This window comes from Charadrius vociferus, unplaced genomic scaffold (genome assembly GCF_000708025.1).
Source record: "Charadrius vociferus isolate BGI_N301 unplaced genomic scaffold, ASM70802v2 scaffold79, whole genome shotgun sequence".
Lineage (NCBI taxonomy): Eukaryota > Metazoa > Chordata > Aves > Charadriiformes > Charadriidae > Charadrius > Charadrius vociferus.
The window spans coordinates 1,953,599-1,977,441 of record NW_009650182.1 but is presented as its reverse complement, the minus strand read 5'-3'; the positions used below and the strand labels follow the sequence as shown (position 1 = coordinate 1,977,441).

General features: G+C 39.9%; 1 protein-coding gene across 1 annotated transcript in view; it reads left to right on the top strand.

The window, feature by feature from the left end:
* Nucleotides 1–597: 597 nt before the first annotated feature.
* TGS1 (trimethylguanosine synthase 1) overlaps nt 598–23,843 on the top strand; it is a gene marked incomplete at its 5' end in the record, with an annotated part of 26,852 nt that continues 3,606 nt past the window's right edge. The window contains 12 exon segments of the mRNA XM_009892791.1: nt 598–662; nt 2,495–2,667; nt 4,670–4,793; nt 4,796–5,518; nt 6,950–7,067; nt 8,009–8,095; nt 9,179–9,350; nt 10,830–11,181; nt 12,093–12,266; nt 13,146–13,289; nt 14,621–14,837; nt 15,955–16,033. Of these exon segments, the coding sequence (XP_009891093.1) occupies nt 598–662; nt 2,495–2,667; nt 4,670–4,793; nt 4,796–5,518; nt 6,950–7,067; nt 8,009–8,095; nt 9,179–9,350; nt 10,830–11,181; nt 12,093–12,266; nt 13,146–13,289; nt 14,621–14,837; nt 15,955–16,033 (2,428 nt within the window).

Sequence of the window (23,843 nt, the reverse complement as noted above, 5' to 3'; positions counted from 1 at the left end):
GCCTTCTCTTCTCCAGGCTGAACAATCCCAACTCTCTCAGCCTCTCCTCATAGGATAGCATTGTTGTGGGTGGCAAACGCTCTCGGCGTTCGGCTGAGGCGCTTGCGGAGCTGAGGTGCCCGCAGCCTTGGGGGGTGGCTGTGAAATATTTGCAGTTTTGGGGCCGAGGACACTTAAATTCCACCCGCTTAAGCGGAATGGTTTGTGGGCCAGAAATTTAATTCCCGGGTATTCCGTGGAGCAGCAGCATTTTCTCAACACCCCTCGTGTAGCCTGTTCAAGCCAGGCTTTAAAGTGCTGTCTTTTTAATATTTTTCTTCATTTCATGTGTTTAGAATCACAGAACAGCCAGGGCGGCGCGGGGGGGGAAGGGACGTGGAAAGGTCATCAGGGCCAGCGTTTGGTGGGAAAGGGAGCCTGGATGAGGTTTTCCAGCACCCTGTCTCATCGCATGGGGAAACCTCCAGCGATGGAGACTCTGCCGCATCCCGCAGGAAGATTGTTCCACTGAATGATTGTTTTTACTGTTAAAAAAAAAAAAAAGAAAAAAGTTTTAATGATCACCTTCTGCTTCAATGTCACTGTTCATTTTTGCAGAGATCGAAAATTATATAAACTGGGATTAAAAGGGTTTTATGTCAAAGATGACAACGACAGTACAGGTAAGGTAATAAAATGTATTATGCAATATGAAGTGCTGTTAAAGGGAGTTATGTGTGGTTATTTAAGGTACGGTAGGACTGTATAACTGCTACCCCATAGTTTTGTTCTTATTTCTGGCGTGTTTTTCAGTACTTTTGTTATGGGGATGGATGTGGGTAATAACTTAGCACTTGCATAACTTTCGAGTTACGATAATCTTGATGTGGAAGTTTGTGTCAAACCAGGTGTGATGCTTATTCCTGTTTGCACAGATTTAGCAGCTCACACAATCCCTACCTGGTGCACAGAGCAGATTAGCTCCCAAGTGCCTGACCTGCTTTCGGATGATAATTTCAACTTCCCTAGCTCAAAATTAATGATATAATGGAGGGTCTGCAAATCCTAGCTGTTTGCTTGGGAGTAATACTGTCCTGCTGCCTCTACCCTGGCCTAATACATTAGCTGTTGCTGATTAATCTGCTGGACCAGAAGTATAGAAGAAGCAATAGCCCTGATGGGGGACATTATTATTTGCATGTACATGAGGAATCGTATGAGAAGTACTGGAGGAGTAAGTCTCTCCCTACTTGCTTGTATTTTAGGAATAATCATGGTGCGTGCTCTGCCAGATTCAACACCAGTCCTTCACTCCATCCTCCTGTATTCCTCACACATGCCTATCTGAACATAATTCCTTTGCTCTCTGATTTTTACATTGCTGTCTAGCCACAGCATCAAATAATAGCTTGATTTGAAAGGAAGGATTCTGGACAGAAAGGAATGTCCATAGAAGCTGAGAATGAATAGCACAGGTTAGATGGAGGCAATGTGAGTGGAGTGAAGGAGAATGTAAACTATGTTTTTGTGCATGTGTGTCTGAACTGTGGTGAGAGTAATCAGTCAAAAACAGAAGAGTCTTGCGCTGTGTGATAATTTTGCAGTAAATATACTCCGACCAAAAAAAAAATCTTAATTTTTTCAGTTTTATCAACTGTGTCAAGAGCTTTTGTATTTCATAAGTTTCATCAATATACAGTTCCTACTTTGAGTGGTACTGGTATTTTTATATACATATGATGTTACCTAAAAATCTGGTAGATGTGCAAGCAGTGTTTCCATAGTTGATCAGTTATTTCTGAGATAATTATGTTCTCTAGTTCACACATAACATTTTTGCAAAAATCTTATTGTCTTTCTTAGTGTGTTTTTTGAAAGAGCAGCAGTTTCTTGATTTTTCAGCTTGCTCAGATAGATGCCAAAAGAACTGCTGTAAAGCATTTTCTTTTCAGAATACTAATTTTTCTTTTGTTTGCTGGGCGTTACTATAGTTTGCTCTACAAGTTATTGAGGTGACTGACTGTGGTGGGTTGACCCCAAGCACCCATATCCTCTGCCCCAGTTTTTATTGCTGAGCATCACCTTGTACAGTTTTGGCTGCCCCTTCAGACTATTTGGGTTAGCAGTCCCAGCTGTGTCCCCTCCCAGTCTCTTGCCCACACCAGCCTACACGCTGGGGAAAAGAGAAAGTTATGATGCTGTGCAAGCGCTGCCCAGCAATAGCCAAAACCTCGATGTGTTATCTACATTGTTTTAGCCACAGATCCAAAACACAGCCTCACTCGGGCTGCTATGAGGAAAGTTAACTCCATCGCAGCCAGGCCCAGTGCAATGTTTTGGCTGTCAAAGTTAGATTTTGATTCCTACTGATAGCTATACAGAAAATAAGATGCTTATAATGAAAATTTTGAATGGGAGAGGAAGCTTAAGAGGCAGTTCTGAATTTTTGTAGGCCATGCTGTGGTATCGAGGTATCGGAACCAGATTATATTCTCTTAATATAATTTGTTCATAGGGGAGGAACAAGCATCCGAGGAGGAGAACCGTTGTCCCAATGCAACATTAAAGGTGGATATTAATCATGCTCTTGACCTGGAAGAAGTCGAACTAGACTCAGAGGCCGAGCTTATGAAGAGTATGGGATTGCCTCTTCAGTTTGGCGGGCAGTCAGCCCACAGGGACTTTGTGGTAAACTTTTATTTGCTTTATTTATTCTGCTTACTTTGTGTTTCCAGACCTAGGCACGTGTCTGCTCCTTGGTTGTTTTTAAGACTGCAGTTCATGGAAATGTGTCCGAGCTGGCTTTAAGCTGCTTGCCTTGTGTACTTGTAACAACTTACAGCGCTGTGGTCTGTGCAGTTTGTAAAATCCACCTGCCAATTTGACTAAACAGGGTCAGGCTGTGCTTTTTGCTTCCATATCTATATTGCTCTTGTCACTGGAGAGAGCTAGTTTAAAACAGCCATGGTAACGTTGATGCTCTGCTTCAGAACAACTAGTACACTCCAAACTGAGCACCTGTATTCACACTGTATGCTTTAACCATTTGGATTTAGATACTAATTTAAAAAGCTAAGTTCCTTAGATCCCCCTGTAGCTGCTAGAACCAGGCTGTTCCAGAGGGCAGGAGTGAGGTTTGGGTGCTCCACTTCCCGTAGAGAGTGGTTGGGCTTTAGTCTTCATCTAAAGTTTTGCACAGATGAGAAGAAGACAGTGGGATATCCCCAATGTCCACTTTGTAGCATACAGACCTCCCTGGCAGTGAGAGAGTACTTTTGTGCAGAGCACTCTGTGGTTCTGACCTGATTAACTTGTAAATAAATAGGAGAAAGTTGTACCTGGTTTTAATTGATGGCATGTAAATAGACCTTACGGGCATCCAACTTCAAAGATAAGGTATACACTTGATTTGTGTTGCTAGTAATACTGCAAATAAGTTCAACAAGAAAATAATGTATGTTTTTACTAGATTACTAAGCATTGTGCTTTGCACTGCATATATTAACATGACGTTATGAGGGATGTGGATGAAAAATTAATACCAGTTCTCCGAACCTAACTTCGTTATAGTCCCCATTATCCATTTGTCAATGCAATAAGACTAGGGATTGCAGCTGATGGGACATTTGGAGTAATACCTGCACATTTGGAGTCTTTTGCCCACATGTGTTGTAGTCCCTCATCACTGCTGCCTTTTTACCTGCCACACTCAGTTTGGCAGTTTATGAAAAAAATTGGCAAATATATTTGATAGAACAACTTGTCTTTCTTGGATGTTTTTATCTTGTATATATCTGTAAGCACAGGAAGCCCCGCTGAAAAAAGTGGAGTTGTATTTGATGAAACCAACAAGTTAACCTTAGTGTTTCCTTTTGGTAACAGGTTTCTGTCTTCTGCTCCACTAGACAACCGTAGTAGTCTGAGTTTGTTGTAACAAGTGAAATGGTTGTATTGCACAAATGAAATGAGGAGGCTGTTTGCTTGTGTTTGTGTTAGCCAGCTTGGAGATCAGCATGGGACGGGAAGAATATTATACCACTCTTTTGGGTCAGGGTCTTCAGACATACAGAGATTCAGCTGCAGGATTTACAGAGTTTACAAGCATAAAGCGATGCCTTTTTGTTTAAAGCACCCAAAGATAGCACGGATTTAACAATCTATTAGGCTGAACATTGTATGTTCACTATCCTAATAAGACACCTGAACAGTGTTTGCTGTCCAGGCAGATACCAGGCGACAGTAATGGTCAGCCTCCACGGCCCCCTGAAACAGGTCCTTGATGTTACTGAGATACTGTTTTACTGTTGAGCTCAGCCCAGTGACCCCTCAATCCCTGATCAGTCTCCCTTTAGGATTTTATGGTGTTTCACGTTGATGTCTTTCCTTCTGAATCCTTGAGCTACTAATGACTTCCCTCTCAGCAGCCCCACTTCCATCTGTAATTCTGCCTTTTTGTGTATGTGTCTTTCTGTAGACTTTCTCACAACTTCTTCAGAAATGTCAGCCAAGGTTATGCATTGGGGCCCTATCAGACCCATAAACCCTACAACCTTTTGTGGGGAGAAAGCTAACAGCAGGGTTATAGTGAGAGGGGGGTTACAACAGAAACAGAAATGTGCTTGGAGAGAGGATAAGAAAAGACTGCATGTATGTCGTGGACTTCTAAGTATGTTTTTCCATTATATTTTAGGCAACAGAAAGTTACAGAAAGAGAAGTAACATGAAGATTATGAAAAAGAAAAAGAAGAAGCAAAAAGAGTTGCAGCAAAAACATGAGGATAAAATGGGGCAGGAAATCCAGGATCGAGCTTGCGGTGTATCCAGTCCATTTCTGGTGAGCTGGCCATAGCTACAGAGCAGTGTGAGAAGAGCAGCAAACCCCAGGCTGTATGTGAAGGGAACTGTGGAAGTTCAGAAAGTCTTGCAAATGAGGCTTTACCCAGCGAACTTAAAGAAAAATGGGAGAAGTACTGGAGTGAGTACGGAGAGGGCCTTCTCTGGCAAAGTTGGCTCGAGAAGCATCAAGAGGTCTCATCATCTGAGGCCACCACAGCTTCCGAGCCTTGGAATAGTCCAGACACCAGGGAAGAGTGGGAGCAGCATTATAGCGAACTGTACTGGTATTACTGGGAGCAGTTTCAGTACTGGACAAGTCAAGGATGGACTACTGAGAGCTCACATGGTGACAACATGGAAGCTAATGGGGTTACCCAGGAGACGGGTTTTTCGGGAAAAATGGATTTGGTTAGCCCAGGGACTGAATGCAGTGAAGTGCTGAGCTTGGAGCTGTCTCCCTCTATCCCCAGAAGCGAGGAAACGCTCCCTTCAGGTGCTGAGCCCCACAGTGAAATAATCTCTGGGATTTGTAATTTAAATCTGAATTTGGAGGAAGTGGAGCAGAGCGGTGCAGCTCTAACGGTAGCCTACCAAGGTCCTCAAGAGCGTAGTTCATCTGACAGTGAAAGCCAGAAGGAGCCCTGCGATGGAGGAAACAGGAAGAGGAGTGCATCTTGTGAAAATAAAACTATTAACCAGTCAGGTAATATAAAATCAGCTAAAATTGATTCTACCAGAATTTCTCTAGGTGGTTACATATAAGAAACAAGGGTATATCTGTATTACACCATTTTTAAAAAGTTGAACAAGTATTTTGTGGAATGATAGCATGCTTGATTCCTTTTTCTTCCTTCTGCTTGTCTGGACAATTTCTCTTCTCTCTAACCTGTATATTGAACGTGTTCTTCAGCCAGAAGTGATTTGAGTAGAACATGTACTTCGTAAATCTTCAAATGTACTACAGAAGGTGGTGAGAGAGCACTTTTAGTGCTTATTTGTTTATTTATCTTACCATTGGTATTGCAGCTGTGTCATTCAGCTGATGTGTCTTTTCTCACTGATTGTCTAAAATGAATGAAAACTCAGGTTGATGTTCTCATGAATCTGACAAATTTTAAGAACGGCTTTTTGAGGAAAAAAGTTCTGTAATTCTGGAGTTAATGGGGTTTTTTTGCCTTCTGTCTGAAAATGCCATGCTTGAAAATAAACTCTTGTTTTGTTGTACTGTGTTACTGTGGACCAGATGTCTTCCAGAGGTCCTTTCCAGCATTAAGTTATCGATCAGTTGGTGAGCTGTAGTCATCTTTACAACCCCAAATTCATACGTTCACAGCTAGTGCTAACAAGTGAAAGTGCCAGGTAATGTAGCAGTATGGTGAAAGCCAGTGGCTGTGCCTCACACTGGGAGGTACAAGACTGGGCTGGAGAGGTTTTTGCCAGCTAGTTTAGCGTGCAGAGAAAGGAGAGAGCCATCTTGTTTGCCTGCCAGTCCTTCCCGCTAGCATTCGCTGTAAGCAGCAGTGTAACATCTTTGCTGACTGTTGTATGGTCCCTCCGGCTGAAAAGGAGGGACGAAGCATGTGAGTTAAGCGTCAGCAGCTCGGGGCTTCAGTTTGGTGGGAAACCTCTGAGTCTGCTACTAGTGACTTTCTAAGGAAGGAAGAAGCAGGTGTGGTCCCATCTTGATCCTACAGTATAGTTGGGCTGGGAGGGGTGAAAGGAAAATCTCCTTTCCAACAAGAAATGAGTGGGGCGTTGGAATTCTCTCTTATTAAATGTATGTGAATATCTTTGCATAGCTAGTAAAATAGAAAAAAAATTACGCACAAGGAAGAAACTGTTTTGAGTTTGTACCTTGTAGGCATTTTATTTTTCTTGGAGAGCTGACGTAATTTGAAGTTGGTCCTGCTTAAGATTATTAACTGTACAGTGTAGCTAATACGGGAAGCTTGTATTGATATGTTGTCCCTCAAAGAAAGACAGGTAAAGCTATGTGTGTTTGGCACTTGGGCCTTATTTGTCAGATTCAGGTATGTCTGACAACCTAACTGTAGCTGCAGATGTACTTTGGGGACAGGAATATAAAGAATTCATTTATGCAGAAGGAAAATATGATCTCATCTATCTTCTTTAGGTTCACGGGGGTCGTGTAGCTCGAATTCAAATGACAAAGAACAGTTGCTGCTTCATGACCGAGATGAAGACGAGGACGAAGAGCCTCCTGAATACAGACATGCCAAAGTCAAGAGAAGGCAAGTCATGAAATTTAGGCGAGTTTTTTTTCCTCAAGAAGCCCAGGTCCAGAAGCCTCCTGATTTATAGTAACTATTTGATTGAGATTGTGAGTTAAAACTTCAGTACATAACCACATAGTCTTCTGTCACTGCTTACCACTTTGCCTGGCGACAAGCAGTGGATATTTCTTCTTTTCTGTTGTTTTATGAAAACAATGTACAGCCTCGATGACTGTGCAAGGTGACAGTACTATTCCTGTGCGACTGAGGTATACAAGATTGTTAAATTGGGTAGGACAACTCGCTTATCTAGGTCTAATTAGTGTAGATGATACAGGAACAATAGTAAATAACTTGTGTTGTTTAACTGAATAGTATGCTGCTAGTAAAGTGCTCAGTGCTATGGCAATCATAAAATAGCTAATCTCTACCTTGTCATAGTGTCTTTCTTCTCTAAAAATTTATAGCCTCAAAGATGATGAGATGGTTCTTCCTCTCTAATAAATTTACAAACTCAAAGGTGAAGGGATGGATGGAAATCTGCTAATAGTGTAGCTTTGGGTTTGTTCTAATATTTTGCTGTTGCCATGGCATTAATAATATAGATAACATAACAGACGATAAAGGTAATTTGGAAATAGGCTGAACAAACACTGTCTTCATCAGTTCCATGTAGGTCTTAATGGTAAATATTTTAAGAGGTCATTTGGAATAGTTGAAATATTATAACCGCAATAGAAGGACATATATCCGTAGAATCGGGTTAAACAAAAAAAAGTATGTGCTCATGCATATGAATAGGCTGGTGTTATCTGCCTTGCTTGGTTTCAGCAGTGTGTGGAAGAACTTACTGAAGCCCACATTGAAATGTTTTCAATACCTGAGTTTCTTAGTGTTATAGCTGTAAAATAAGAGTGTTTTTTACAGTAAGTAATTTTGTCATATGTGTTTTTTCCTAGCCATGAACTGGATGTGGATGAAAACCCTGTGGAAGATCCTGAGGAAACCTGCTCTGTTTTGGGCTTCAAGTGTGGCACAGGACAAAAGTAATTGCTTATGAGGAACTCAGGGGTTTTTTATAAGTCAGCTCTCTTGTGATTATTCAAATAGACCATTCATCTCCATTCCCAATTTGTTAAACTTTTGAAGATGATTCCCAAAGTTAGTCTCTGCTCTTAATAAAATTTGTCATCCTTTGGCGAGAGAGAGAGATGCAAAGTTAGAGAGACTAATTAAAGAACAAGAAAAGTGCTTTGAAACAGAAGTGTAACTTGTAAGGTACTTGCAGTTGTGTAAATGTTAACTGGCTGGTCAGCTACTTAAATTAGAGCTTAAATGCTCTTACAATGAATGTTCCTCTCAGTTTGGAGTCCTGTGAGCTTAGATCATAATTTATATCTGTTTCATATTAGAATGAGGTTGCTTTATGCTAGTAAAATGTTGCTGTACTAATGAAGTGTTGCCAGGGTGTTGACCAGTGAAATTTCATTTTTGGTGGTACAATCTAAAGATATGCTGGTCAGTGCTGTAAAAGTAATATCATAGGACACTGGTGGACTGTAGCTTAGCCCTGGCACTTCTGCAGAATGCAAGGTGTTTAGTACATATATATATATATATATGTTTCAAAGAGGGGTATGTTTTGTATTTGTAGTTGACAATCTCTGTTCTACTTTTTAAAAATTATTTAAGTGAATTGCCCATATCTCCCTTTTTTTTTTCTTTTTTAATTGCATTTGCCAGGAGACAAAAGTGGCTGTTTGGGAGGTTCTTTAAAGCCACCAAAAAGATACTTTATTCTACTAATAAAGATATTTTTTAATTTCCTATTCTTCAGGCTGGTCTGGGAAATTGTTTCCACCTAAAGTAATACACCTATTAGAAAAAAAAATTAAAAAATCTAAAACCAATTTGGGTAAACATTTTCAAGTAAAAATCTTTAAAATTTTCATGAAGGTACATTGTTTTGCAGCTACGTTCAGTGACATATATTTTAAGAGTGGTGTCTAATAAATAAATAATTTAGTCTAAATTTTCTGTAGACATCAATGTTCATGTTAAAGCTTCCAGATTGGAAATTAATCAAGTCTTTTTATTTATGTATTTATTTATTATTTTTTAAATTTCAGGTATGGTGGAATTCCAGATTTCACCCACCGAAGCGTGCAGTACTTGGAGAAAAAAGCAAAACTCAAGTCCAAATTCTTGGATATGCGTAAACCAAGGAAGAGCAAAAACACACACATCTTCTTTGCAGAGGAATCTGAAACGTCTTGCAAAAAAAATAAAACTTTGAAGAAGGTAGATTTAATTGTTAGTGTTGCTGTGATTCATAGATTTATCTGCTCCCTTACCTGTTGCTGAATTATGAAAATGTAAAATATATAAATTGCCCAGAGTAGGTGGCCTTTTTTAAGTGTCAGTCCACTGCTCTTTATTCTTTTTTCTAATTTCCTTGCTTAGATGACAAGTGGTTAGTTTAGAGTGGGTACGGAAAAGCATTGGTGGACTCTTGCCAATCTATCAAGAGGAATGTGAGCTTAATGGTGAAGTTCTGTGAAAGTCGTTCCTAACATCTGGGTGCATCATTCCTTGAGAGGTGTGTGTAGGTTTTTGTAGTTACTAAAAGCATCTCTGATTTTAAAATGCACGTGAGGGCATTTGTCAGTGCTGGCAGTTCAGCAGTGAGAGAAGAATGTTTGTATGGGTTAGTGTATTTCATGTAACTCCATGTTCTTAGTAATGAGTATCAATATTTTTGCTTATACCTCTACTTGCATTTATTTTCATCTATACCTTTATGCTTAATCTTTTTTTTTTAGCTCAGAAATTAGTAATGAGTAGAAAAACTTGTTCACTGTAGATTTTTCTTAGTTGAGTCTCTTTAAAATCTGTTAGCTCAGATTTTCAAGGTTACTTTTCTGCCTTCAGGGATGCTTGGCCTTCTCTTTCTCCTTTGCACACCCAAGTGTAGAACACCGTTTTCTGGTGGTGACAGCACATGTTGTATTGAACTTCAGTCTCATTGCTATAACTTTTGATTAAAGGCTTGATCGTCTTGTACCTGAAGCCAGTATAGTTCGAGGGCAACTTTAATTATGTGAAGATTAAAAAAAAAGTTACAAATTTCCTCACACTTTCTGGTGAAGAACTGCCCCAGGCCTAGTGCCGCTCAGAGCAACTCTTAACGTAAAAGCAAGCATCTGCGTATGCCTTTGAAGCGATTGAACTAGCATCTGCACGTTGGTTAGGATGTAATGTTGAGTTTTCTACTGTGCAGCAGAACCCTTTAGCACATGCACCATTTGGTACATGTTGGAGCTGATGCAACTAGTGTGTGAAGTTAATTTTACCTGTTTGTCCAAACATGGAAGGCAGAATTCTCTGCCGGATCGCTTCTTTGCATGCAGATCAGAGAGAAGGTAGTTAATTAAAAAGTAATAGTCTTGGTTGGTCTGACTTTTTATGTTTCAGATATTACTTGAGAATGATTTTATGGTATTTACAGTTGATTTTGTGGGGTTTCTCTTTTGCAGGTAGTTGATATCTAGTTCCCAAATACAGCTTGTTCATAAAATATTGTAAAAAGGGAGCAGAGTTAAGGACTTGTGTATCCTCCTGAATTTTTTGACTGTGGATATTTTACTTTTTTCAAAATACATGTGGTTGAGAGTGTATGTGTGGCAGGTGCCTTTGAACTCTGATGCTTTTAAACTAGCTTTACAGTTCAAAAGTAAGCTGATTAACAGTCTAATCATCCATGATATTTGACAATCACAGGTGGAGGAGTTCCTAAAGCGGGTTAATAAGCCTGGGGAGGAAGCCACATCCCGGACAGCCTCTCCTCAGGGTAAAGCAGAGGCATCGCCTGCGAGCAGTGACTCGGAGGATCAGGAAGGCGTTACTGCTGCACAGACTGTGACACTGAATGCTGAAAACCAAAAGCCACCATCTTCCAGCACGGCCTTCACAGAACCTGGAGGGAGTAACCTTGAGGAGGAAGCACAGGATGCGGCAGCGAGTGGCTCCGATGGCCAGGGTGCGGGGAGGCAGGAGCATGGTTGCGGGCGGCAGCTGGTCTCTCTGGATATTCCCGATTATCTCCGGGCAGAGACAGAGGATGTCAGCCAAGGTACATCAGTTTCCCACAAACTGGAGATGAATTGGCAGTAGACTTAATACTGCCTTCCCAAATTACAGCGTTGTGTGGCATTTATTTATTCTGTTTATTCATAGAGACTCATTAGGTCCAAAGGGTGATGAGGCCGATTGAGAGCTATGCTGGTGGAAGCAGCTTATTCCTCGAGTGCCAGAATCTCAGATCTTGTCTTAACATTGGCAGTATTTCTTTAAACAGTCATTGTTAATCCTAGACGTGATCTAACAGGTCTCCAATTCACACCATTTTCCCCCTGTAAGGATGAGGGTGATTAACGTCAGGTAGGTACACAGACCGTTAGGTTTTGGGTTCTCAGATGCACGTTGCTGAGCTTTGGGGAGCATGTGTTGTTAAAATTATTTTCTAGGGGGAAAAAAAAGAGCTACATCATGAGCTTTTCTATTTAGCACAGTGAACAAAGGAAAACAGGATTATTCAGGTTTCTACATATAGTTTAATCATTCCTACAGTAATTCAGTTATGTTAGATTTCTACTGTAAAACTCTTGTCTAGATTGGTTCTTATTCCTTATTTATATAAGAGCATTAAATTGGTCTCTGATCCACTTGCTTGCTCACTATGTAGAGTGTATTGCCATCAGTTGAAGATAATGGCTAGCCTGTTAAGGCTCTTAAACAATAGGTGAAGCGTTATGATTTTTAGGACTGTGACTGTTACCTGTCAGGTAACACTATTCCCTTGAAATATAGCATGCTCTTTTTTTCAGTTTAAACCACTAATCTGCATAGTCTGGCAAATAGTAATAAAGAACATTTAGCAGTGTTGTTAAACATGAGCATCTTATGTCTTAACTCTCACCTACCTACCAATTACATTCCTAGCCTACAAGAACAGTGATTGTTAACTTTTGCAGTGTCTTCCAGCTGTAGATGAAAAAATTACCACAAAGAAGAAGGAGAAAAAAAGGAGGAGAAGGAATAAAATTGCCCTGGGATCTATACCTGCTGAGATTGCGGCTGATCCAGAGCTGGTCAAGTACTGGGCACAACGCTACAGACTGTTCTCTCGGTTTGATGAGGGAATTAAACTAGACAGAGGTGTGTTTAGTACTTGGTGGTACAAGATGTATGCAAACCTGTGGCCCTTCTTGCAGCTTATTACTGATTTTCTCATAAGAGGAGCATTACTGAGTGTGCATTTGCACCTCTGGATAAATTGCACGGCAGGTGAACAGAAGCTGGAGCTTCTAGCATGGGACACCCCTCTTTGCTTTAGTCCTGATGATTTCTGAAGATCGTACTGTACCCAAATTATGCTTGGTCAGGACTTTTTCAGAAACTCTGTGACATAATTCTATATCTTATAAAATAATTTTTGTGAAACTTCCAAATATGCTGGTGGACCTAGTTTTGTTCTGACTTTCAGCAGTCACTTTCAAAGTTACTTTTTTTCTGTGTTTATGTGGAATCTACTTCCAAATCATAAATTTGTAGGTAAAGGAGGAATGAGTATTGCTGCTTTTTTGTATCTTGGGTTTGTTTTTGTAAGCCTTTCACTTTTAATGCTCTCCCACATAAACATGTAGATTATTTGGCAGACCAGATGTTGCTGTAAAGAAAACAATGTGTCAGATAAGAAAGAATATATTTCTGGTTTTATTTGTTATGGAATGTAATTGTGATGTATAAAGTTTTTCATAGCTGTCTCAGTGGGCTTGTCCTTGATAAGCCAGAATCCTCAGCACCAAGTTCAACAAAGCATTTACTGAAATTCAGGCATATCTGTTTGCTTAGCAAGTCGCTGGACTGACCAGAGTTTATCATCTTCAAAGCCTAGATTTCCTGGTCGAATGCTCTAAGCCAAAATTGTTGGGATTAATGTTAAACCTTCAGTTGTGTGTGGGGGTTGTTTGGCTGTCTTTATTTTAGGTGATCTTGAAATAAGAGGCGAAAATACTTCTTCCCTTTCCTTTGCAGAGGGATGGTTTTCTGTTACTCCTGAGAAAATAGCTGAGCATATTGCTGTCCGTGTTAGCCAGTCATTCAACTGTGATATCGTAGTGGATGCGTTCTGTGGGGTTGGAGGAAACGCTATTCAGTTTGCATTGACCTCAAAAAGAGGTAAGCAGGTGTTGTATATAGCACATTATTTTATTTCTTAAATCTTTTCCCCTTAAAGTTTGGGTATGCACTTTGTTCGCTGATTTTTATTGGGTTTTTTTCAGTACTTCTGAAGTGACAGAAGCTTTTTTTGCTTCATCAGATTCACGATATGAGCTTTGGTTTTCAAAAAGGACCTATAAAACTACTTTTCCATTTTAAGTCATAGTTGGGTTTGTGTTGTACTAGTCAAAGTTATTTTTATGTGGCATAGTAACTAGTCTGTCAGATGCTCTGAAGATTGCTGGTAAAGGTTGAGGTTTTTTTGCAGTACCGACCTGCAGAGATGCCAAAAAGCTGCTGCTTTTCCCACTTGTTACGCCAAGTCTGTGTACTCAAAAGCAGGTTACATACGAATAGTACTTAAAACACTTTAATAGGATCACCTGCAGGTGCAGCAGAATCAGATACAGAAAAGTGATGATAATATTAGTCTAAGTTCCTGTTGCCAGCTAATGAAACTGCAGTGAAACATTGAGAGTGCTTTCTGTGGGGAAAAAAAAAAAAAAAAACAAACAAACACCACAACGTTATCTACTTGATATTCTTCTACTCATCTAACGCTTCTGAATAATTTCTGAGCAAGAGAAATGGTAGTTTCTGCTGCATTAAATTTAGTATGCTATGATCCATTCTATAAATATTTTTTTAAATTTCACTTAGCTTTTTGTATTTCCTGGCTAAATTTTTATTTCTATGATTATGTACTGCCCTTGTATCATCTCTCGTGCTGTGTTGTCGGGTGGGGTTTTTTAAGCTCAATTTTCAGTACAATGTGATCAGCCACAGATAAATGCTTATCCATCACAAAGGAGAAGAGCAAGTTTCTAATTGACACCCTTTAAGCTTTAAGGCTTCTACCAACTTTGAAGTGAGGAGGACTTCCTCTCTTAGGTGGACAGCCTTACCTCTCCACTACTGGAGCTGAGATGGAGGATTGTCATGGTAGTAGATGTACGACTGCCAAAAGCTAAAGCTTCTCAGCTTTGCAACAGCAGCTGAGCCTTGGTTGCGTGGCTTCCCTTGCTGGTTTGTGAATGCACCGGTTCTGCTCGTGGTGGAACCTCTGCTTTTGTCACACAAGGACAGGTCATTCCCCTCTGAGGAACCATAGCTTCATGTCTACCATGACCTATAAAACTGAAGTAGTCACTCACCACACAACAGTAGATGATAGATTGACTTTTATCTGGTGGCTGCAGAACACCTTCCTTCTGAAATGTCCTTTTGGTGGTCAGGTGGCATTCACAGTTCACGTTAACCTGTGTATTTGCTCTCTCTTTCATTTGCAGTGATTGCTATTGATATTGATCCTGAGAAGCTCAGTCTTGCGCGCAACAATGCTGAGGTGTACGGTGTGGCGGACCAGATAGAATTTGTGTGCGGAGACTTCATGGTGCTGGCTGCCGACCTGAAAGCAGATGTTGTGTTCCTCAGCCCACCCTGGGGGGGCCCTGACTACGCTACTGCCGAAATCTTCGATATCCAAACCATGATTTGCCCAGATGGATATCCTTTCAAAGTTATGCATTGTTGTGACTTTCAGTCGTTTACGAGAGGCTTCCTCTTTCTTCTCCTCCCTCTCTTGACACGGGCTTTGCATATCCAGTTGGCTGACTGGGGATGATATGACCAGCAGCTGAAGTCCCAGATTTGCTGCATTTCTTTAATTCTCCCTCAACCTCAGTTATGTGATTTTGACCACCTAAAATTAAATATTTTTATTATATTTTTTATTTTTTTTTAAAAAGTCAGTTATTTTTAAAAGTAAAAAATCCTTTACAGAATTGTAGTGGCTTCTTAATTTAAATCATTCTTTCAGCAGTTTTAACTCCTTTATATTATTTTATTAAAATACCCTGAAGTAATCAAATAGCCATGTGGTGTCTGTGTATATATAGGTAATAATTAGTTATGTGAGCTATGACTTTGTCATTAATTCCACTTTTTAGTTGATTTATAAAAGGTATATCTTATTTAGAATATCCTACTCAAACTATTCTCAATGGTAGCGCCTGCTGATGATTTGGGAAATCACAGAAGATTGCAAGCAAAATATTATCACTTTTAATGTATAAAATTCTGTACTAACTTACTAACATTGGTGTTGAGCACTTGTTCATCTGGGAAGATATTTGCACAATAGTTTCATCAAACATGAAGTGTGGTGGGCTTTCCCCCCCCCCAGATAATCTCAGTTGTTTCCTTTTTGGCTAAAATGTAGCCATATTTGTAAGAGTAAGAAAACCTTTTTATGGATGTGCAAGAGAGAGATTCCATGAAATGCATTAAAAAACAAATATGAAACCAATGTACTAGTTATAAACTACATTCAAATTTCTCAAATACTTCTTTGTAGTTCAGTTAAGTTTTCTTAAGAAGTGAGGTGGCTTAGGTTTGGGGTTGGTTTTTTTTTCTACTTTCTAGGGCAATAGTGGTGAAATAGATGCTCTTCTGAAATGCAGAAATTAGTATTGTCTAAATGCAGAAACTCTAACTCATACACCTAGAAGACTAACTATAATTTAGTTGCATAATAACTCAATTTGGGACTTACTTTCAAAATGAATGAGTATAAAGCAACTTCTCCTTCCCTATTCTTGTTTTTTCCTTTACTGGCTTCTACATTTGAAATTTTCAGGCTCTCCAAGAAGATCACCAACAATATTGTCTATTTTCTACCTCGGAATGCTGACATTGACCAGGTGTGTTACTGGGTAAGGGCTTGGTAATTACAGAAAGCTCAGCTGGCTTAAAACCTAAGTATTATAAGCACAAACTTTAAACTTCCAAAGTTTGATCAGCTGAACGTGGGAGCTTTTTTTGTTTTCAGTTCGAACCTTATGTTAGGTGATTTCTGGTTTTGCAGTACTTCTGATATATTTAGAAATGGAAATAATAGATTATTTCCATGATTTTGATACTGTTCCTTCATAAAGCAACAGATTGGATGTTCTTATAGAAGATCCAAAGCCAATACATTTCTTGAGTGCCAGACAGATACATCATTATAAAAGAAAAAAAAAATTTAACCAGCTCTTACTGTCTGGTAAGTTGCTGAGTCCTAAACTTTCATGGCTTTCAGTTTATGAAGGACTTGCAAGAAATCATTGTACAGCCTGCAATCACTAGTGTCACGGATTAGTAGATCAGAGACAAATGTCATGCCACCAGAGGTGGTACTGATGCTGTCCACACAAGTGTGTGGTTCCAAATGTGCTGCTTGCATTGCAGTGATTAAATAGTTTGATACATCGCTGACTTGGTTAGCACACAGTTAGATTAGGTTTTTTTGTATTAGAGATTTTTGTTAGAATTTTTTTTAAAGTAATTAGATGACTGTAAGAATTCCCCTGAGTGTCTCGTTTAGTTTCCTCTGTGTATTTTCTATGTTAATCACGTCTTGTAGCTTTTTGCGAAGAAGGAAGCAGTGAGGTGTTCTCACCTGCAACGTGCTGCAGAACTTCCCAGGATTATTTCCTGCTTTTCCAAAAGCTGTGTCTGACTTAGAGCAGGCAAGGTCTCGTGCCACATGGTGGCTTGCAGAATTATTGGTGGCAAACGGCTGGCTTGAGAAACAGGCTGAAATTCACATGGCCTGAGTATGAGCATACTATGAGCCTGTGCTATGCACAGTACCATTTGTGCAGCAGGTGATGATTCAGTTGCATTTTGCATTTCAGGCTGGTGAAATGTCAAAGTGACTTATGAATCTTTGAACAGGGACCTTAATTTTAGGCAGTTTCTCTAGTTTCAACTTCTAACCCCACTGCATTTTATCAAATATTTCATTCCCATGACGAAGAATGACCTTACCAGGTTTCTGCTCCGCTTATGAGCACTTTTTACCAGATTTATAAATGGGCAAAAGCATCTACATTTCACTTAGGTTCCCACAAAAGCATCTAAGAGTACTATCCACAGGCCTGAATCTACGCCTGCAGAAGAGCTCGGGTTTGTTGTCTTGCCACCTTTATATCTTGGTCTGGTTGGCTCTGGATGTTGTTGATGTGCTTTAAGTGTTCCTTGAGGTACTTCCATGGGTTCGCCTTTACACAAATGGCTGAAGAGTAACTGCTGTTGCTCAAAGACATGGCTTTGTGGTCATGGCTCAGTTATTAAAAGCACATGGCAGGAGGCCTGGGTTCAGTTCAGTCGTCCAGGCTGTGGGCTGCTCTCTGGAAAAGCAATCAGCTCCTCGTACCTTTCTGTAGAGATTGTGAGTTAGAGAGTATAAGAAAAAAAACCCTAAAGGTTAATCATCTGAGAGTGGGGAAAGAGGATGTGAATAGCCCACTGTTTTGGGAAATGTAGTCTTAATGTTGTGTGGACAGAGGTGTGTCAAACTTCACCATCCCAAACATGACCTTGGTGGATCCAGAGGAGACTGGTTATGGGTTTGGCTGCCATCACTCTGGCTGTGTTTTAAAAATTAAGTTTCTGAACTTACTGCCACTACACTTCCCGGGCTGTGAATCTCCAGAAAACCAGAAGATTTATCATTGAAGTTCCTTAATGGTTTGCATAGATGGTTGTCTCCTCAGTTTGCTCATGGTTTTGCCCACAGTTCTCATCCATCTTACTTTTCTCATGGAACAGATAGGGTGGCTTCTGCTGCAACAGCTGCCTTGGTGAGGGCCTGTGGACACCACTGCTAGGCTGTAGTGATGTAGCTTGGCTTGTGGATGTAGTCCATAAACTCTAGGGGCCTATAAAAGCTTGATGAATCTTAAACTCTTTTTGCAGGGGATTAATACCTGACAACTAAATAACTTGGATAAGGCAGTATTTGCTGAACAGATTATCTGATGCCTTAGATTTGAGTGGAAACTGAAAAACCTAAGTTTAATTTGTGGTAACATTGCTCAGGCATGTAAGATTTGCCTCTTCTGTGTCCTCAAAAGTTAACTCTCTATACTCATACACATATATAAGGTGGCCTAATGTTCTTAACATGTAAGGTGACAGTTGTTAAAACTTAAGTACCCTGCCATTGACTGGCTTGAAGCTACAATCAAGGTGTGCTTGTGTGCTTTGTCAATTAAAATTGATTTAATAGAGGACTTAATTGCCATTGTGAGCTTCCATGAGAATGTTTATACTGACTGTAAGCCAGTGTATCAGTGCAAGTTTGCTTGTCTGACAGTGGATCTCAAGCAGAAATGGAAATAAATGTCCAGCAGTTAGAAGCGACTTTACAATAAAAACCTTTAGTTAAGGTGGTGTAAATTAGTTAAGGTGGAAAATACGTGCTGCTTTTTACTGTTAGGTAGCTAACATAGAATAGGGATCCTGCTGCTGGTGTGAAAGCAGGTGGTAGCTGATCTCGACCTAGCTGTGTCGGAGGACTCGGTGTTCATTGCCTTATTGGTAGACAGGATATCCAACCTTGTTCCATATGATTTTATTGCAAAAACAGTGCTTCTTATGTCTGCAGGCATGGCCTTTTCTGTGTAGAATTAGTCTTGTAGAGACAGATGGGGTTCCTTCCTGCTCTGGTGGGGGGGTTGGACTAGATGATCTCCAGAGGTCCCTTCCAACTCTAACCATTCTGTGATTCTGTGGTTCTGTGATCCTTGAATTCCATTACGAAAGTCACAGAGTTTAGGTGGAAGAGGAGAAATGAACTTCTGTATTTCTGCCTCGAGAGGGAGCAGCGAACCAGTGGAATATGGTTGGTGTCTTTACAACAAACGTGAAACATTTCCCTTAATTGCATCAAATCTTGTTTACAATCATGGACTCGTTACAAAATTTGTAATACATACAGGTCCATTTTTAGGTCAAATCCATCTTGCAAAATATTCTTTCTAGTTAAGGAATAATCAGGAATTATTATATATATGCGTGTGCACGTACATTAAATATATTGTTTTATCAGTAGTGCCTATTATGTAGTTCATGTGTGACACTCTTGTCATACCCATCTCTTTGCAGCATCTTTACATCTGATTCTCTTTCTTTAAGTTTTTTTCACATCCCTTAAAAAAGAAAAAAAAAATAAAAGGAGGAGAGGAGGAGTTGTGGAGACTACCAGTCAGAAGTATATTAATACTGCTTCAGTTCTGGGGGGCTAAATTTGTATATGGCTGCCAGTGGTGCTTTTGAAAAGCAAAACAAAAAGTTTGACCTACTTAGAATTCCCACAAAGTAGGAAAGAATTAGAAATCACTGTTTCAAATAGGCTTGCATATTTAAATCAAAATTATGCCCCAGCAAAATGAAGTGAAAACACTTGATAAATACTTGGGTAGTTGAAAGCTGTTCTTGCCTTCTATGAGAAGAATTAATTGTACTAATTTAAGCTGATGTTATTTATATTAAAAAAAAAAAGGCACAAGAATATACGTGCCTTGGCAAAACTCAGATGAAAATAAATTTCCTCCCCGCCTCTGTGCTGTTGATTGACTCTACTGGCGACAGGGAACCTTCCCCAACCTCCACCCCTTTCTTGGTTGGTTCATTTCCACCAGATCAAGGAGGAAACAGGTGATATCTGCAAGTGATCCTACATTTAGGTCTTAATACTCCATCAAAATGTAACAGAGACCTCCGTGAGCGACTTGAGAAGCAAGCTTGTTGAGACAGAATGGTTAAATGTCTCTGAAGTGTTCAGCAAGCTGTGCTCTGCCTCATTGTGCAGAACGGGAAGTGTGTACTCGCCTCAGGGACCAGGACTCATCCCAAGTAGCACAATCTCTTGCATGGACTGTTTATTGTACCAGATAATACTTCTGTATCTTAATATTAGTAGCGAAGGAGGAGGAACCTGGGATTTGTTGCTGTAGGACCTTCTTCCTGGTGGTGGGATAGCTTCTTTTCACCTCGTTGCAGAAGACGTGCTCAGCTACGTAAGATACCAAAATACACCCTCCCAAGTGTTCACATACTAACGTAGTGATGCTCCTGACTCTTCTTGTAAGGCATGTGAGTGCTGCTGTTGAGGTATTTACTGTTCTCTTCCTGGTGGTCAGAATGGAGTCAGGCTGCTTGATGGCTCCCCTCAGTAAACAGATGAGCCTAAAACATTGGTGACCTGGTATGTTGTGAGACAGATGATGACATCAGTGTATTTACCAGCCTCTCCAAGTTTGAGAGACGGTACTGAGGAATCGGGAGCTCATTACTTATCCTGACTGTGGATGGTTAACTGCTCAGATACTGTATTGTGCTTTAGTGATTATCCTAAACTTCTTCACCATTCTTTGAGGACAGTCATATTTGTACAAATTTACAGATAGTGGTTTAATTCAGAAACAGATTTCTCTCTTTTAAGAAAAAGACAGTCTTATGCATATATGTTTAGCATGGGGTTATCTTTAAGTCTTTCTGATTTATTTTTTTTAGCTGCTGGAAATGTTGCATATTTAACATCTTGAGCATACAGTAGCGCAAGTTTTAATTTTGGGTCGCGTGTTAGTGTATCAAAACGGCAGGATAATTTAGGCCAATTTTCAGATAATGTTTCAAACTTTATGACACTTATAGCAGAGCAAGCAAATCTGTTAGATAATATTGGTCTGCTCTTCAAACAGAATACGAGTGACTGCTAATTGAAGATGATTCTGAGAGTAAAATGCCTGATTATTATTCAACTTGAGAGCTAGCTTTTTGAGTTAGAAAAGTTTTGGTCTGTCCAAGGGCCAGCCTGTGACAAAAGAAAAAACAATGCAATTTGCAAGAGATTTGCCGGTGTCCAGAAACCTTGTGAGTTGAAGCTTAAATATAGATCCCTAGAAGGGATATGGCACTGTGGCTCTGCTCAGAGGGTTGTAGCCACCATGTTATGAAGTCACATCATGGACGTTACTAACTTGCTTTACAGATTTTTGCACTAGCAGGCTTCCTGGTGGTATAGGGTATGAGAAATGATCTAATTTAAAGAAAAAAAAAAAAAAAGGCGTCAAGAACTCTTGAAAAGTAGAATGACTTAAAAAGCAGCCCTTCTTCAAAATTTGAATCTACTTCACAATCCAATGTTAATATTGTTCCAGTTTCATAAAAGTGAACATTTTATTTATTGAAAATAATGCATTTTCCTGTTAGAGTTGATGGTAAACTACTGCAAAATGTCCCCTTTTTCAGCCACCTGTTCTTGGTCCTTATAACAGCTTAGGGTAACAGAAGCAGAGTAGCAATGCTGCTTTTTGGGTAATATATGTCAAATAATAATATTATTTGTTCTTTTGAGTAGTATTTCTTCATCAAACCATATCCAGAGTTTTACACTTCATAAAGTATTGGAGTAAATTCCTAACATAAACTTTATGGTTAAGAGAGCTGTTAATTGTTGATTGCTGTCCATGTCAACCATAATTCTGTAAATTTGACAGACCAAACAAAACACTTGTGTTTAAAATTATGAGCAGAAAGGCATGACAGGCAACACATTGTCAGGTTGATGGTTTTTTTCAGATGGCTGCAGATAACTTACTGCTCCGTATCTGCAGGAGGAGTTTTTCCCTGTCCTTAAAACTGTAGAGAGCACCTCAAGGGTTTTAACTTTAACCTGTGCAAAGGAAAATCCAGTTCTGTCTTTTAACTTTGTCGACTGTTTTTATTTTTAACATTAGTCAAGACGATAGCACTGCAGCATACGTTCTCCATGAACACATCCCTCTGATGGACGAGTTTTCAAAAATGTGTGCGTTCTTTGAACCTTGCTGAGAGGGGAAGCTGATCCAGCTTTTGAGGAGCTGGAGGAGTACGGGACAGTGGCTGTACTACCTGGGGATGCAACAGCAGTGGCACTGGGAGGATGCGCTGCGTGAGAGGAGCCGTGTGGTGGACGTGGTGTGACATTTCACAGACATGTGGGAGATGCGGTGGGAAGCGAGAAATGCTGTGCATGAGCAAGGTGTTCACAGGCTTGTGCTCTTCTAGCTGTATTATTTATGGTATTCTCCCACGTCATTCCTACTGGTTGACTGGAACTATATAAACTGGGATCAGAATGCTAATTGGCAGGCTCTCACCACTTAAACTAGCTAGTGATTTATTTGTTACCAGCCAGTTACAGTTCCATCTGTTGCGAGCTGACCTACCAGCAGTCTGCTTGGTGTTGTATAGGTTTGTAACACAGTCCCCACTGGGAAGATCTTACAGGCTGCATTTATTCACTTAAGATACTGTGTTTTTTAAAAACTGAAGCAGGGTGAGAGGCAGGGAAAGGTTTATGTTCGTCTTTATGCACTTTTTTTTTTTTACCAGTCACTTTTCAGACCTCTTCCTGTTTTTGTATTGAAAAGTTTGTGTGTGTCTTTTTGAAGATTTGATGACTGCCATAAAACTTCATAAATTGGGCAGATTCCTGGGTTTGGTGGTTTTGCTGTTTTGGAGGTGGGTGTTTGGGTTTTTGTTGTTTGTGATAGCCATGCCTAATTTAGTGAAATTTCACTGTTGTTGGAGCTTTTGCTGTCCTAAATGTTGGTGTCTCAGACCTGGTTTATATTTCAAATACTGTCAGAGGATACAAATTACCTTTTGTTCCTTGTCTACTGTGTAGAGTGATTCCCTGAGCCCAGAGTTAAGCAAAGTGCTCTTGACCCTGGTAGTCATACAAAGAATACTCATCAATACACATCATGCAGGTAGTTTTCTTTTTTTCTTGCCTTTGTTCCGAATGTTTCATCTGTGTCATCTCCATTTTGAGAGAATCTAGAGTTGGACACCGAAGCCTTTGTTCTGTCTGCAAGTCTAGTGTTTGGATGGGAAGATGTTTGCTGTGTTTCTTCTGTTCTTGAAAGTCCAGTTGTTACAAATGACTGGTCAATGAAGGGAGTGTAAAGATGGGGAAAACTCATTTATTTATTTTAAGTCTATCTGGTGTAATTCAGAACACAAAATCATACCAAGAGAGATCAGTTTAATAAAAGAATATGTGGTAACCTCTGTGAATTAAGAAATTTGGTGGGAGGCTGACTAGTAAAACTACCACTAGCCCCCTTCTGTGATTTTTAGAGTGGAGACCTAGCCAAATGGGACCTGCTGAGCCATGTCATGTTTATTTAGGAGTAAATACAGCAATGAGCAAAGCAGGGAGGGAGAGGCCAAGAGATGAACTCAGATTAATTTGATTATATTTTTTAAGATGCTTGGGTATTAGGGGAGTTGGCAGGTAAAAGAGTCAATGTGTTTTGCAGACTGATCATTTCTAAGTGAATGTAATTTTGTGCCCTTCAGCAGTGACTATCATGTTAATACCGGCAGCTTTTAAGCAGGCTGCTTTAAACTCACATCTGTTCTCTGTCCCTGATGAAAAATAAAGCCAGAAGATAACCCAGGTGTACACCAAGCCAGAGTGGTGCTTCTGGACCCCTCAGTATTGCTAAAGCTCATAGATTTAGCAAGAAATATTTCTTGAATACTGAATTGTAGTTTGTCCACCTCAAGTTTAAAAATAAATAAATAAATAAATATTTCTAGCCTGTCAAAGGGTGGCAGCACCACCGTGGCAGTGGCATAATTCCCCTGCAGGTATAAATTTTGAAAAATGCTGCCTGAGAGCATTTTGGT